The sequence below is a fragment of the Aulostomus chinensis genome, chromosome 17, assembly GCF_037954235.1.
Source record: "Aulostomus chinensis isolate RoL2024-O1b breed Wild chromosome 17, RoL_Achi_v1.0, whole genome shotgun sequence".
Lineage (NCBI taxonomy): Eukaryota > Metazoa > Chordata > Actinopteri > Syngnathiformes > Aulostomidae > Aulostomus > Aulostomus chinensis.
In genome coordinates, this window is record NC_141336.1 from 11583147 (window position 1) to 11599902 (window position 16756).

The 16756-nt window shown below is 41.2% G+C and overlaps 1 protein-coding gene across 3 annotated transcripts in view; it reads left to right on the forward strand.

Annotated features, from left to right (window-relative positions):
• The window catches only part of stard9 (StAR-related lipid transfer (START) domain containing 9), a 42854-nt gene that overhangs the window by 4090 nt on the left and 22008 nt on the right, over positions 1-16756 (forward strand). For 2 of the 3 annotated variants that reach the window (XM_086182359.1, XM_086182360.1), the window contains exons 3-7: positions 3693-3809; positions 15417-15533; positions 15793-15825; positions 15915-15976; positions 16457-16569. In XM_086182359.1, coding sequence (XP_086038485.1) covers positions 3693-3809; positions 15417-15533; positions 15793-15825; positions 15915-15976; positions 16457-16569 — 442 coding nt within the window. Of the gene's footprint in view, positions 1-1965; positions 2070-3692; positions 3810-15416; positions 15534-15792; positions 15826-15914; positions 15977-16456; positions 16570-16756 lie in introns of those variants that run through there. The other variant, XM_086182361.1, reaches the window with a different exon arrangement.

A 16756-nucleotide genomic window follows, 5' to 3' on the forward strand; every position in this document is an offset into this window, starting at 1 on the left:
CTTGATGTAAATGTGACTCTTACAAAAAAAACAAGATGTCAAGATGATTTTTATTGTAGTTTCATAATATATGTTACTGATGAAGGGTTATTTTGACATTTTGTAGTTGTTGGTTCATATTCAAGGAGGTTTTCAGCATTTGGAAATAATTATTATGGGACCTACATAGTCTTGTAATTTGAAACTTTGAGTATGTTACCAACCTGCTGCGTCAGGCGGCTGATAGACTCGTCTGATTGGTTAAGCTCCACTGCCTGCAGACAGTCTGGTGCTGGCTCTACGTTTCCAATGTGGAACGTGTTATACTGTTGTTTTCCATTGCATTAGCTGATGAAGGAGATGGTAACACAACACTCTCTTAACAGTAATTGAAGTTCATACTGTCTCAAAAATGCCCATCTTGTGTTTTTGTATAGAGCAGCAAAGAAACGAGCCCTAAAACCCAGAATAGAGTTCGAATTGTTCAATGTGAGAGTCAGTGGGCTGTTGGGTAAATGCCTAAATGAAAGCCTGTTGTTAACACGAGCTTATGGCATTTACATATTTTGTTCTAGAGCATTAAATGCCCCACTCGAGAATTTCTGAAAGGCACTTTCTACCAGGTGACTGAACAAGACTGCAGAGATCGTCGCGACTGCTGAACCTCACGAGTGAGGAAAAACATCAAGTTTGATTGTGGCAATCTGGAGGTCATGCATCCACAGTGTGGTTGCTTCACAGCATTATGTTACCTTACATGAAAAGATTTAATTCAACTTCAAAAAAATCATTCAAGTCGTGTAAATTTTTGAAGACTACCTTGCTGAACAAAATGCACAAGTCTCATATACTTGCATATATATAATGTATATCTATATATATTTGTGGAGAGAGAGAGAGAGAGAGCTTATTTTTCAGCAATAATCAAAAGTCTCATTGGCTTTTGAACCCAAGGCGATGCTAACTTCAACAATGTGTAGTCCTTGCTGCTCTCTATGTTCCAACATAAACAGGAAAATACATTAGACTTGTACCTATCCTTGACACCTTGTTTTTAAGCAGATCGGTGTGAATAGAATAGCCGTTTTTTTGTTTATAGTTGGACTTTTTAAATACACCCGTGTAGAGAGGAGTTTTTATAGAGAGAAAGTGTTGCAGATGATGTAAAAGAGAGTAGACCACATTTGTCCTCTTGCTGCACTGTTATGGAAAAGGATCAAGAGTCCAAGCCCCTGGTAGGTCTCATGGGAATAATTATTTATGGAAAGTGGGACAGTTTTGAAAGATCTGTGACCGTAAAAGGGTGGTTTTTAAAGGAAAATCAACACAAGACTCCTAAACAGAGTAATACACGCTAGAATCGTGACGATTTATACAACACCACTCTTCACTTGTGGGTTGAGCTGCGAGAGTTTCCTGTGGCCAGTGTTGTTTTGCCTAATCCCTCACAATACTAGGCCATTGTCTAAATTTCATCACCACGACCATGGCCTCCTGCTAAAAGGTTAAACCACAATGCTGTAACCAATTGCCATACTCAAATTGATTCGCAAAGTAATCATACTGTTGCCAATTTCTGCAATCAGGGAAAACAGGACAAGATATTTACATAACTGAGTGGCCTCATCATTTAGCTGTGACAGAGCTCAGTGTGAAATCATCTTGAATCTGATGCGCCTTCTAAAGAGGACCTAATTGTCAATAGGGCTGCAACGATTAGTCGACGTTGTCGACAAAAATCGACAATAGAAATAGTTGACAATGAATTCCATCGTCGACTATTGTCGCCAGACGCGTTTTTCCAACAGAGTGAGGCATCTCACTTGATTATCATATCTGCCGAGAGTCGCGCATGCGCAATAGCGTCTCTGTCGCTGAGCGGTAACATACAGAAATGGCGGCGTCAACATCAGGTATGCGCACCAAAACTTCTAAAGTTTGGGAGCATTTTAGCCTGGATACCGCGAATAAAAAGACTACTTGCAAAGTTTGCAAAGCAGACCTTGGTTTCATGGCAGGACCTCGGTGATGCAGGAACATTTGAAGAAGCCCGTCGGGCAGTTGAAGGAAACGGAGTCTGACTCGCCTCGGTGAGATTCAAGTAATGTTCAAGCCAATACGGTTTGTATGACATTCATTGTACATTTTATCAGCGTATTTTCGCTATAAAACCGAGCTTGAGCGTTACGCCAGACTGTATTTTAAATTAAATACATGCAGTACGAACACTGTGCCTAATTGGTTTTAGACAGGACATTTTTATTTAATTTTTGTACGAATCCGCAGTATGTTCAATAAAAGATGTATTTTTCATTGTACACATATTTCTTACGTTAATTATCATCTGCCACATAATTAAATCAACGTCATGCTAAATTTAAGAAAAAAGTATCCGATGTGTCGACTAATCGCTTCAATAGTCGGTGACTAGTCGACTATTAAAATAGTCGTTAGTTGCAGCCCTAATTGTCAAACTACTGTATTGATATTCCAGTCCCTCGTATTAACGCGTTAAAATCCTCCTGTAGACGATGCTGCACGGCTGCTCGCCTCCATTTCAGTCGTGGCCCCTACGTTAGATGAGCCTGCAGCTTTGATAAGCTAACGATTGTATGAACTTTTGTTTTAAAGCCAAATAAATGCCATTTGTCACTATAATGTAATATGCATATTATTACGGTCTATCCAGGTGGTACGAAGCAAGTTGTATTTTCATTTGTTAATACATTTTCCCTAAATTATAAAGTATCATGACTGATGTTGGTTGGTACCTATCACGAGGTGCTCGCCACCTCCTAGCCCTAAAATTTATGATCAGGGCTGTCAGGAGATTTAAGAAGTAATCTAATTTATTAAATGTTTTGTAACTAGTTAATCAAAATGAATCACATATATAAATTTTGGCCATGAAAGCCATTTAAGATGTTTCAGCTCTACTAGATTTTGGTAAATATATGAAGAAATTAATAGATCAAATTTAGAGATGGAAATCTATTTGTTTTCCAATCTTAAGAAGACTTTTCACAGTTTATAAGCAACGATTGCCCAAACAGTCAAAAAAATGTGAGCCACACATGACCCACACGACACCTCAGGCAATAACAATCCAGCCCAGCAACTTTTACTTTGCCCTTCAGATGCACATTATGTTTGGAGTAAAGATGCAACAAATTTGTCAGCTAAACATTGTTTTTCTGCAGAGACAGGATTAAGGGAAGTGGGTACACATTCACGGTTCACTGAACATGAAACTGAAGAAGTTTAGATGCTGCTCTGTTCAGCTGTGCCTCGACACATCCTAATGCTGCTGTGCTTCCTTTGCTGTGTTCAAGATTCACTCTCAGTAAGCGGAAAGGTGTTCAGTGTTAAGCCACTGAGGCAGATAGGTATGGAGGAGGACTGAAAGCACTGCTAATGAATGGAAACAGCTCACTGGCAGTTCCATATCAGAGCCCTGACATAAACAGAAGCTCTGGTGTCTGAGTAGTGCCATTGAGAGGATTTGCTTGGATTTATTTCACCTTGTCATGTTACAATACATGTAATGCACACACATAATTGTACCTACATGGTGTGACAATATGCCATGTGGTACTGTATCAACTGTTGTTGAAGTCTGGCTTGGTAATTGAGTCACTGATGGCCTTGCAGCTATGTAGTGATGAGCATTAGAAGTACAAAAACTAAACATGTGTTTGTGTTTTTTTCCAAAGCTGGACGGACGGACGGACACTACTATCGATTCCAGGGAGAAACTCCTGGAGTTCTGTTTTGACTACTGTTACTGGTCGGTGCACCCTGCAGACCCCCACTATGCTTCACAGGAGGAGGTAATGACCTGAGTGTCCCTGACATGTTTATATCAACTGGAATATCTAGCATGTGACATTCTTTACTCAGCTGTGTGAAACAAAAAACCCCTAGATTATTCACATACTCCCATCATTCATCGTTATGCAGCTAAGAGGCCTCTTTTTTCATGTCGATGTTGTGGTTCAGACTTGTGGCTTTCTTATGGAAATGTTGCTAAATAAACATTTGTATAGCAGATTTCTCTAACTGCACAAACAGAGGATTCCTGGAAAAATCAAGACTGAAAAATCGTGCCATCATTCCATTAATTCCCTGTCTTTGAGTTGTACACACGGAGGGTGGGGGGGGTGGGGGGTTACAGTGACAGTGTCTGTGTCGCAGGTAGAGCTGTCATGATACCACGGGGGTGTTATATGTCACACTAAATATCAAGGCCAGACCAAAGCACGATTTTTCCCAAAACGCAACCCATATTTTCTGTGCCTTGAAGTTCGACTGCTCTCAGATCTGTTTACTCACATCTATGTCTCACTCTGAGTGGGCAGCACCAGTTGTGTTTGTGCTTCATTACAGAACACGGATAAGCCATGCGAAGTCACTCGCTCAGGTAGCATAACGCAGACTTTTAGCTGTCAAGTGTGAACAAGCACAAGTAATCATAGGTCTCCTAGTATAGAATCAGTTACTTACTCTGATAAATGTTGGAGTCAATGTAATCAGCAACACGATAACATCTGAGTTTAGTCAGCTTTTAATGTTTTATGTCATAGCTGACAAGACCACTGTTACACTGGCCATAATTTGATTGACTTGCATGATGCTACTCAAGATTTTTCTGCTTCTTATGGGGTTTAAATCATCTTGTTTGCAGAGACCATGTGTGTGTTGATCCAAACGCTGGTTATAATTCACTCTGGGCAAACACACAACCTCTGTACCAAGAAAAGTGCCCAGAGGAAACTTAAAGACAAACCACAACAAGGGTGTGTGCATGTCTGTTGTGTTATATGCTCTTCTACAAATGACCACTCTGGGGATAAGATATCATCATCCCATCTGTTACCCAGAAGTCTGTTTGCCGCAGACATGGCATGACTCGAGTCAGCTTGCTTTTCATGTCAAGGCTGTGATTGGCTGATTAGATATCTCTGTGTTGCTGTGATTGGAGAATGTTGCTGGAACTTGAGAAGGGCTCTGGCTTAAGAGGAAGTGGTGCCTAATTCAGTACAGGAACTCTCTCTCCATAGTGGATTAATTTACAGTTCCTTTAAGATAAAAATAACATATACTAGGTATTATTGTGTCCTTCTTAGGCTTTCATTGTTCAACTCCACTTATTTTTGCCCTTTGTTCATGAGCTTCCCTCCTCTTCCACTCCCTTACTGCCCGTCTCTTCATGTCAGAGCTGCCTTTGTATATGTTTGAGAAAGACAAGGCTGTGACGACGGCCTACGCGCTGTACACACAACACAGCATCCCCCTCTCTACGCTTCTGGTTTTTGGCTGTCTCAGTTCTCTGCAGAATTATGTCCAGTCACAGTGGCCTGGTTGCAACAAGACATTCCTCTGTTGAACCAGGGTGGGCGGAAGGACAGTAGAGAACAGATCCGCAGGGTTTAAATCTGACCTTTTTTTCCAGCAGTAAAGTCTTAAGAATTGTCTCTTTAATAAAGAATCAGCTTGATGACGGTGTCAGCCGTTGAGTTTCTACACATCAGTTGAAATATTTGAATAAAGCAGTTCTCTAGCGTGTGTGAAGTCAAAAGCAGAAAAGGCTGTATTTGTGTTGCAGGAGAGAAAACCAGACTAATGGAGCACAGGCAGGTGAACTCATAATTTATTACCCACTCAAATTATTTTACCAGACAAATTGCTTTTTGGTACAGTGAAGAGGCCATCTCAACCTCTTTTTCACAGGCAACACTTTTGGAATTTCCCACACTGTTAATGCCTCATGTCACTTAGTAGCAGTATGTCTTTCAGGTTAAATGGGTTTAGCCTTTCTGTTATTTGATATCTAATTTTCTCATGGTTTTTACTTTTTTGTTTTTAGCATGCAGCACTTTTTTTTTAGAACAGGAAGAAGGACTTACTCTGAATTCTGCTAAGTTTGTTGTCCCCATGAGACTGAGAAAATCTGAGCCGGGGGGGGGGGGGGAGAGAGAGAGAGAGAGAGAGACAAGGGGAAACTAGATATTAACTCCTGCTTTTCCAGTCCGACAGTATCCCACCACACCCAGCTCCCCTCAGAGATTAGAGCCCCCCTGGTATCTCCCTACCCACTTTAACGGCCTTTTATGACTCATGTTTCATAGTTTACATCAGAAACTCATTGGGGTTTACGGTTTTTGTCACAGCAGAGGGGAACAAAACAGAAATCCATATGTTGGGATGCAGATGTGGTCACATTCTAATTGCTAAGGTCTCCCCCACAAGTGGTGATGGTTGAAACTTCGGTTGGAAAAACGTGCCTTGAAGGAGGCTGAGCAAAGGAACGAGTTTCTGCCAGGTGAAAGGAGGTAGGATTTTGCAAGAGGACCATATTCAAAAATGGGATCCAGCTGTTGTGTTAATGCAGGAGAGACCTGGGAATATTTGTTTAAATGCAGCCTCCGTTTTGGTTCTAGATATGTAGCAAATAAAAAACCCTTTCCAAAATTTAATTAGCACTACGGCAACATTTAATCAGCACATTTATTGCTTTTGACACTAATAACCACAGGAGAGGAAAGTTAAAGAGAAGCACAAGATAATGAGTTTGTATAGAGAGATGGGGAATTGTTACACAAAGAGAATGAGACTTCATTGCTTCGATGAGGTAAATGGGGGTGGGGGTGGGAAGGGGGTACACTGTGCTCCTGTAGCTCTCAGCTGTTGCCTATCATTCTCACAGCCGCCTCGCTAAGTAATTTTTTGCTGTTAAATTTCAGTGCAAATACGTCACTGTTGAGGATTCAGCTCAGAGCACAATGGTGTTTTTTTCTTTTTTTTTCTTATTGCCAAATGGAGTCTGCATGCTGGGGTTTTTCCTCTCCCCCTCTGTTTTCTTCCTCCTCCTCTTCTTTCTCTCTCTCTCTCTCTCCCTGCCTCTGTTGATGCCGTGTGTGACTTTATTCTGCACAGTTTCTAGGTCTGTGTGTCAGTGGTGCAGTGGACAGGCGGGAGAATAGTTTCACTGTTTATATGAAGAATCCTTCACACACACACGAACATTTACTCCCTCTCACACATGGCTGCACCCATAGCCAGAAGTCCAGCTCAGCCTGGTTCAAATTAACTACAAACAGGACACCAAGTATGGCTTATGCTATCAACAAAGAAATGTGATACCTGGGCCTTGTGGTCCCAGGAAAGTACCTGTGATTTATGGATAAAGTTAATGCTGCAGTGAATGTAGAGGAATTGTTAGAAGAGAGACTTAAAGGCACACTACAAAAATTGAAGAGCTCCTGTGATAATCCAAATCACATAGATAGAATAGGTAGCGATAAGTTGTGCTTGTGTGTTGTTGTACTTATGTGAATTTATGTATGAGCTCTCATAATGTGGTCAGTTTTGGAGTTTGAAGTATACAAGTATTTGGTGCACTAATCACTCGTGTATTGTACAGCAAGTAATTCTTTAGTGGGACACAATATTATCGGCGTGTTATTGGTATCAACAAAATTTGCCTATCGCCGATGTGACTAACCGATGAAAAACAAAAACGTCAGGCTTCTATTCCCTTGACTAAATGCCTCCGCTGCCATGTCTTTGGTGTGAGGGAGCTTGCACAGCCTGATGATGTCATTGTCCACTGCTGCATGACCTGAGAGCAGGTGAGCAAAATGGTGGTGGTGTTTCTGTTTCTGTTTTTTAAGTGTTGGATAAAAAAAAACGGATAAAAACAATTGCTATTTGCAATGATTGCTCAGCGTCGTTCATGACAGGAGGAGTCAAGAGTTTTCAACCGGACCAAAATTTGTTTGACAAAAAACAAGGACACCGAGAAACAACATGTTTTTTGATCTTATTCATGGCAAGTGATGGAGCAGGAATATATGGAAGGAGAACCTCAGCAAACACAACAGAGATGCCAGAGGTTTCAATGAGAAATGAACAAACCCTAAACCCAAATGACTAAATTTGGTAAAAAAAAAAAAAAAAAATCAGTTGAGTCAAGGTAACAGATTTCAAGGGAGAATTAATAACAGCTAATAAAGGCGTGTTGGTGAAACAGGACATTTGTTTTTGCATTTTCCAAATTTCTGTTTTGACTTTTGGCACTCCATGGCATGTAGATAAAAAGCAGGCCTGAGGAGGTTTACAGACTCAACCACACTCTTGTTGCACGTTCTGTGATGCTTTATCCTCTTTCTTTTGCTCTCTTATTGAAATTTAAAAAAAACAAAAAAAACGTGTTTTTGTAAACTAATGTGTCAGCTGATAAGAGGCAGCTGCCTCCTCAGATCCTACCATCAACAAGAGTTGTCCAGAATCCATATCACAGTACCTTGTCTTGATTACCACAGCCATATGTGGCCATATGTTAGGATGGTCCTATTCCAGAGTCTCTGAAGTATCTTACAGAGGACAATCATTGGCTCACTACATGGTATTTATTTTATTAATTTGGTACCCAGAACACCCGATTGTTTCATAATCCATCACACTTTGAGACTAGGGGGGCATTTGTGTTCACTTCTCATGGTCTCATGTCCATGTTCGTTTAGGCCTTGTTTGTTCAAATGAATTAGTCCGAAACAGTCAGCGGAGCTCATGCATTTCCTGCTGCACTAGTGTGTATGTATTACACCCATATGATCCCACCGAAGGAAACGGTACCGTACCACTGTACCCAAGACATCACACAAGGCTCCCATCAGTCTGCAGGCTGGAGAACTCATTTCCAGCCCTCCCCCTATGTGAACTGGGGGAGGAGCAGCAACTTTTTAAACCTTCTACAGATACAGAATTATATATTTGTTTTGTAGTCGAGCTCTTGCCCCCAGTCTGTAACAACAAGACGATAATCAGAAAATGGAATGCTGTACCCCTTGCCTAAACTTTTTTAAACATCCCTGTTCTTTGCTCTTTGTTTCCCACTGTCTTTCATTCCCATGTGTAGACAAGCCCTAAGTAATGAAGAGCAGCCTATCTGTTTGGCCTGTGCAGCTCTATCTCTGTGTCCTCCCTCCTTTGTTGCCCCTCTGCCGTTCCATGCTAATTTGACCTACAAATTCTGTCCAAGTGTGACAAACGAGAGCATTGTTGAACTGTGGCCAAACAGCTTCCTCACTGTCTCCCCTTAGCTGGATGTGATTCTGTTGCCCTGTCCACGTCCTCCGTTCACATTTCTACCTCTTTCCCCTCTGATTCTTTCATCGATCAGTTTCCTTATACACAGCCAGAACGGTGCTCTCAAGTGACATTGTCTTTCCTGTCTATAAACAAACACATGTTGCTGCTGCTCAGGGACCAGCTGGTGTGTTTTTGTAACCCAGTTCTAAAGCGTGGGACGGGAACTGAACGATCCTTTACTGCAGCTGTCCAATCTTGTCATGCAAGGGAATTCTGTAAGAATTTGAAGCAGTTCTCTGTATGTGTGTGTGTGTGTGTGTGTGTATACATACACACACATACATATATATTTATCTATATATATCTATATCTATAGATATAGATATATAGATGGATAGATAGATAAAAAAATAAGCTTTGCTTGCCCCCCAAAACACAGACACATATTCATTATCACACAGAGTTCAGTGTAGATCACATAAAACTACACCAGCAGTTGGTGTTTTCCACAGCCAGTGATTACAAGAGACTGAAGTCATGACAGAGGCATTACACCATTACTGCTTGTTACTGCTTCTCCATTTCTCTTTTTTTCTCTTCATTTGTCTCTGCTTTTACCATACCACAAATTGGGCTTGGTGAAAAAAGTATTTTTCATGTCTTAAAACATGGGATGTGTTATTTATTATTATCAAGATCACTGACATGAAACTCAGCTGGCTCCATATTTTTCAACACCAGAACCATTTTTCTTCAGAGAGGTCTTGCCCAGCCTGATGTTAAATACATATGACACGTAAATTTATTTTTGACTTCTGTTTCCAGATTAGGATTTTACTATATATGTCACCACTTGGTTTTGAAATGGCTGTCATGAAAGGCATATGGTAGTATAAGTCTGTGCGAACTGAAATCTTGTCCCTCCCTCTTTTGACATAGATTTGCTTAGAAATTAAAATCTTGCCATGTGATTCGTGTGGAGAGAGGGGTGACATCTGACAGGATTGTCATCAGTGCAGAAGAAATGCTTTTCCTGCAAAATGTCTCACAAATGAATCCCATGCATGACTTTCTTTTAAAATGTACAATTAAAAACATTGTATAACCTTTGACATGTTATTAAAACCTCTAGAAGGCTCCTCTTTACTCCCAACAACAATCTATCTCACATTTTTTGTTACTTCTGAAGTATTTTGTACATGTAAAGAGAGCTGAGAGGCAGCACAGATGACAGTAAAAATAAACCCTCTTTTTAATCAGTTTTTGGTAGATCTGGGTCATTTCGCCACGACCCCTAACACAGACTTTGTTTATTCTTCCATCCTTGCATTCTGTTTTTCATCTGACGTATGGCTCCTGCACAAGAATGAAATCCATATTCTGCTTTTCCTCACTCATTGTTGAATTGTTTGTCTATTTTTTCCTCTCAGAAGGATGTAAACTCTGAGGCTTTTGTCTTTTTTTTTTTGGATGCTGCTTCCTCAGAGTTGCCTCCGTGTTCAGAAAAACACATGCACGTACACACACGCACGTGCAGCAACCCACTGATAACAACAGCCTTCCTCTTAATGGTGGTGTTTAGTCTCTCCCAGGAGCGAGTGAGGCAGCCAACCAGCCTGCGTACTTGCTTTGGTTCTAGTCGCTTTCACTCCAGGCTGTTTCTCATGCTTCATTTGATTTTAGAGTCCATTTCCATCTCCACAATGCAGCTCAGTCTCTTACCTCACCTGCTTTGTTCCTCCAAAAATACCTTCCAGTGCTGCAGGGTACTGGAAACTGTGAAAGTAGGTTGTGACAGAGTGCTATTGTGTCTATTTAGGCAGCTAAAGTACAATGGCACAAACTACAGTCTACTGATTTAATTTGGTGTGGCAGTGATGACAAACAGGATTGTTTTAATGTACATCACCTGCTTGGAAGAACTCATACACTTCTAACTTTCTCAGCCAAGACTTTATAACAAGTTGCCCCCCCCCCCTTTGTTTCATTTGAAGAAACTTAACAACAAGAAACACAATAAAAAGATAGAAACAGCCGGCAATAGAAATAGTATACAGCTAGAGAGATTATTACAGTCAAGTTTAGCGAGGGAGCAGACAGTGGAAGTTCCTGCTCTTTGTGCCAAGCCTGGAGGGACCCTCAGCCCTGTTGTAGCCCCCATAGAGTGAATTTAAGAGGGTCAACTTTAACAAGAGCTGTATTGATTCTCTCTGTTTGAGGGAGGAGAGTGTGTCTGTGTCTGTTTTGAATAGTAGGATGAGGACAAGACAGGGGCGGCACAACTTTTTGTCTTCTTGTTTAAGCTTCTTTTGAGCCAAGAGGCAGAGGGCAACACGTGGTGGTCTGGACTCCAGTGAACTGCACACTTTGACTTTTGTTTATTGAGCAACAGTTGCATAATATGCTCACATTTCCAGTGAATTTCCTGGATTCAATGAAGTAATCTACTTGGGTTTTTACACTCGAATATATAACAAGTGTTGTGTGTAGTGCATTACTGTACACTGCATAATTTTTTGTCTTAATCCAGGTCCATGCAGATGTCATACAGTACAAACACAAGTAGGTGAGGGCCTCAACTTCAATGATTACAAATACATGTGCATCAGAATAATGATGTGTTAGATGTTGCAAGTCGCGGGATTTATAAGGTCATTGAGTAAATCAGCCATGGTGGCAACAATTTTACTAGTTACACATGGCTGGGGGCTGCATATGGTTGACTAGGCTGCAGCGTAACAGAATGAGCCCTTTGAGGATGAAAAGGAAGTTTTTGCCTGAGAAAACACTTTGAAAATGTTCATACAAATGAGGACATTTTTAATTAGAAGAGGATTGGAAAGGTCATATCTCCACCCAGGTAATATGTCATCAGATCCAGATCAATTCCAAAATCGAATCAACTGTTCCTCAACCTTATTTCATCCATCCACCCACCAGTCGTTTCCCATTATCATGCAAACTCACAGATCTGTTTAATTCTATGACGTTAATAACAGACTTCTATTATGTAGCCTACCATCATGGGGTTTGGGGTTCAAATTCTAATTCCAAACCTCTGGTTTGGTTGGGTGTCCCTGCAGTGGTTCCCAACCTTTTTTCCATGAAGGCGCCCCCCCATCTCACTAACTCTTACCCCTCTTGTGCTCTGTGGAAATAGGGCATGAATTGGCTGTTTACCATTTGTCATGGAGCATTTTAAAGGTGAAATATAACTAATGTTGATTATAAAATATGCTCACCAAAGTCTGGTGAGCTCCAGTGTCAATTCACTTTTTGAATTGGATGGAAGTGATATGAATTGAAAACACGTTAGAACTTTCGGTCCCAACCCCAGGTGCTGGTCTACTTATGGGTTTTTGCTTCATCAAGAGGTCAAATCACAGCCTCACTGTTTCTTTTATATGTTGAACAGTTTACTTCTCACAGACAAAACTCAAGGCTGTTGAATATTAACACAGATTCTCACACACCTCTAAAAACAACCATATGACCAGTGACTCCTTCAGGGTGCTTTCAAAAGACACTGATCTTTGAGAGGAGCTTTCAAGCATGTCCAACCTAAACCTATTCCCACCGTCTTGTAAGCCTAGAGTATACACAGGCTTAGCTCCAGGTTCTCAGTTCTCCTGACAGTGGTTGGTAGTCACAAAAACTCACACATGGGAGGTATGTTGAAAGTATTGCTGTGTGTTTGATCCGTGGCGATTGTTGCAGCTTTGAGAGCATTCCTCCTCTCTCCTCTGTGTACTTACCCACCAGTCTTCGTGGTCCAGACCTGAGCCTGGGGGCCAGGGAGGGGACCCCTCACTGATTCCAGGGTGTGTTGGTTCTAGGGGGGAAAATGTGCTGTGCTCAGGTCTGGTCTAGATCAGGTTGCCTTTGTAGATAACTTCCTGCCTTTGGATTTGGCTTTTGGGTTACCAGCGAGTCAGTGTTTCATCAAGAATCGGTTCTGATCAAGTCAGATTGTGCTAATCAGTATTGAACAGAGGAAATATAAAACTAGTGCACTCTGTAGAGCAGGTCCTGCTAACAGGAAGACAAAGAAACCCACGAAACCTCCTCCCTCTAAGCATTGTTCTGTTGACAGTCACACCATACCTATAATGGATTTTGTTTGGTGTTAACACCTGTATTGCTCACCGTGTATCAGGCTGCAGCATATTTGACTTTGATAAAACATATCTCTCTGATACCTTGAAAAACTTAAGGCAATTTGTAACCACTCTGAAACATTTTTGCTGCAGTTTTGATGTTTTAGGGACTTTGACATGTTGGTTCTTGCTGTTTATCCACTGACAGTGAATCCTTTTTTTTCCTGAGGTACCAGTTTTTTTGTTAATTTGTTTTGGATTATTTTTATTTCTATATAGTCCAGTATCTAATAACTGAAACCAACTAAAGGAAAGGAAAGCTGTTTTCTTTTAATAAATGAAACAGATAAATGAAGTATGATTGAAGCCTAAGCTTATCTATGCTATCTAAACAATTAATGCTTAAACATTTCAACAAAGGGTTCTGTTTGGTTTCCCGTCTGCCCTGAAAAAAAAAAAATACAGCGTTGATCGTATTTGCATCTGTAGCTGCTATTTTAGTTTAGGCATGTTCCATAAAAAACATGTCCAAACACACATTCATGATAGTAGTTATAAAAATACACTAAAAGTTACCATTTTACAGCTTCTTTGCAGACAGCGAGAACAGAAAATACGAGGCCTCAGTTGATTGTTTTGAGTAGGTCTCCCCCAGATCCCCCGTCTCCTCACTGTGCTTTTAGGCAAGGGTTATTTTTCTTACCCAGTCACTTTCTACCCTCAGTGGTTTCTCTCTAACATATACACACATTCTGCAAGGTTGTTTACCTAGAATATTAGCAGCCCCACCATCCCCCCTCCCACTCCTTTGCCAAACATCTCAGGAAGCAACATTACCTCCCCACCTCTGGCCTACTGCCACAGCATTGTGATCAAGAATCCTCGGTGTAAACCGACACTCACCTAAAACACATTGTGATTCAAATCAAGGACGTTGGCCCACTGATTTTCATCCTACACGCTCTAAGGAGAACATATTTATTTACAAAGCTTTTAGATGAATTTGTGGGCATCTACATTCGAATTTAGATGTTATCCAATTCTCATCATGCATGTTGCATCATGAATCATCTTTGTAGTTCATGGAAGATTTCCATCCATCCATTTTCTATACCTGGAGCCTACCCCAGCTGACTCTGGGCAAGAGGTAGGCTACACCCTGGACTGGACGGGGCACCAGTCTGTGGCAGGGCCATCAGGAAAAATTAGGGGCTCAGTATCTTGCTGAAGGATACTTCAACATGGTCACCGGGGGAAGTGCGGATCGAACCAGCGACCCTTCACATGGAAGATTTGAAAAGTGCAAAAGAAAAATTCGGTCACAGCCAGCCGTGCCCCCCTCCACCTGTTTCCCATTCCCCCAATGAGCACACCTGCAGCAGATCCCACTGGAGGTGTACTTACACCGCAGCTCTCACCCTGTTTTCCTCCAGATTGTCGCATCATCTCATGCTTCCCGCACTTCTAAAACTTGTATTCCCTAATCTTGCCTGCCTGTCTTCTCGCCCTGCGCTATCCCTCTCCCATCTGCCTGGTGTCTGTGCCCTACGTCTCTGGATTTCCTGAAACCGACCTACAGTATACCTGAACCTCGGCCATGCTCCTGTTTTCCTGAATCTGCTTGAATAAGGACTGTTTTGCACCAGTTGATGTGTTTGCGTCCTGCTTTGCGGTTCTTGTCACTTTCAAACTAAGAAATAGAAAATTAATTCAGCTGAATGTTTTCGCACTGTTAAATTCAAATTGCAAAACAGAAAATAAAGTGAGGTCTATTTTGTCTGCCGAGAGAAACCAGCTGATTGATTTCATTAGATTTCTAAAGGAGTTTTAAGGCGTCTTTTTTTTTTTTTTCAACGGAGAAGCATCATTTAATTCAAAATGAATAAGAATCCCCTGCCCACAGTTTGGTGCAGGGTCACAGGTGGAGCCAATCGGCAGACTGCCCTCTACATTAAAAGATTTCCCTCAGGGTCAGCCACATAAGTACAGAGTGCTAAATCATTGCAATTTAAAATGTTATCCATTAAAATGTGATTATAAAATTCTAAATATAAAAAGGAAATTGAGATAACTTTTTATTTTACTTTATTTCTTTATGATTTTATTTCAGTTTAGCTAATTGATACCTTCTGTGCTAGTTAACATTTTGATAGTTGGGTAAATCCTGCCTCCGCCTATTTATGAATAGATATCCTTGGGCCAGTCTTTGTGTATTTGTGATTGAGGGTGTGTGTTAATGTTCCTCAGGTGTTCCAAGACTTGGGTGTGTCGGTGCTGGCCGGAGCTTCCGAGGGCTACAATGTGTGTCTATTTGCGTACGGCCAAACAGGATCTGGAAAGACGTACACCATGATGGGAACACCGGTGAGGAGGAGAAAGGGTGGAGTGTGCTTTGGCATCATTGCATGGCATTAGATGTTATTTGAGATCATTTAATAATGCTTCAGTTGATATCCCCAAACATAATGAAGGCAGTGCGGGTATTACACGAAGTAGAAACCTAAACAATGTTTCACTGCAAGTGACACAGCAAAACAATAGACTCAAAGCATGCCCGCATGGCAACTGCTGATGGAATGACCCTTTAGCCTCATTCTGTTTCTTTTCTTTTGTATGTTAACAGGACTCTCTTGGTTTGACCCCTCGCATCTGTCAGGTATGTCAGTGAATAATAATCAATGCAGGTGGCAACATGAACGTAATGACAGATTTGACCGCTTGACTACTGCCTCTCCATCCTCTCAGGGTCTCTTTAGGACTGAAGACTCTTTTCCTGATGGGCAGAACTCAAGCAGAGTAGAGATCAGGTACTGTGTCATTATCTGTGTCAGTGTCTTTGGTCCTATAACTGTTAATGTCCACATTCCTGATGCTGTTAATCAAATCAGACTTGACAGTGAAGCAACAATTATTCTGCAAAGCCGAAGGCCGCAAGGAGCATGTTATAAACTGGATTTTCTTGTTCATGTGGAAGAGGTTTGCAAACCGAGTCGGCCCACTTTCTCAACACAGCATGTAGTGTTTTTACAACCCGAAGACTCTTTTCTTTCAGCTGCTTGATTGGACCAGCAAACTATAACGTTGGTTCAATTACAGTCAACCAAAAATTGCAAAATATTTTAAAAGGTCACCTCAACATAGTTTGTTGTTTCTGAGAGGGAGACAATGACTGACAAAGAGCAACTTGCATGCAGTAATACGCAGTGGGCCTGTATGAAGGTGTGTGATGGTATAGATGTAATTAACAAGCCTCTAGTGATATTAAGGCTATCCGTCTGTCTGTACAGTTTTCTGGAGATCTATAATGAGCGTGTGAGGGATCTGCTGAGAGGAGGAGAGCAGAAGAAGAGAACCTCCCTGAGAGTGAGAGAGCATCCTGAGAAAGGACCCTATGTACAAGGTTGGGATCAGCAGCTGCACGTGTTTTTTTTATAATGTTGAAAATAACAGTCCCAGGGTGTAAGCAATATATACAACACATGATGAATTAAAAACACACCATGATTTAGTTGGAAATTGTTGTAAGATATTAGGAACTTAGCAAAGGAACTTGTGAGTGGTGTATGAAGAGATCCATCCATTTTCAA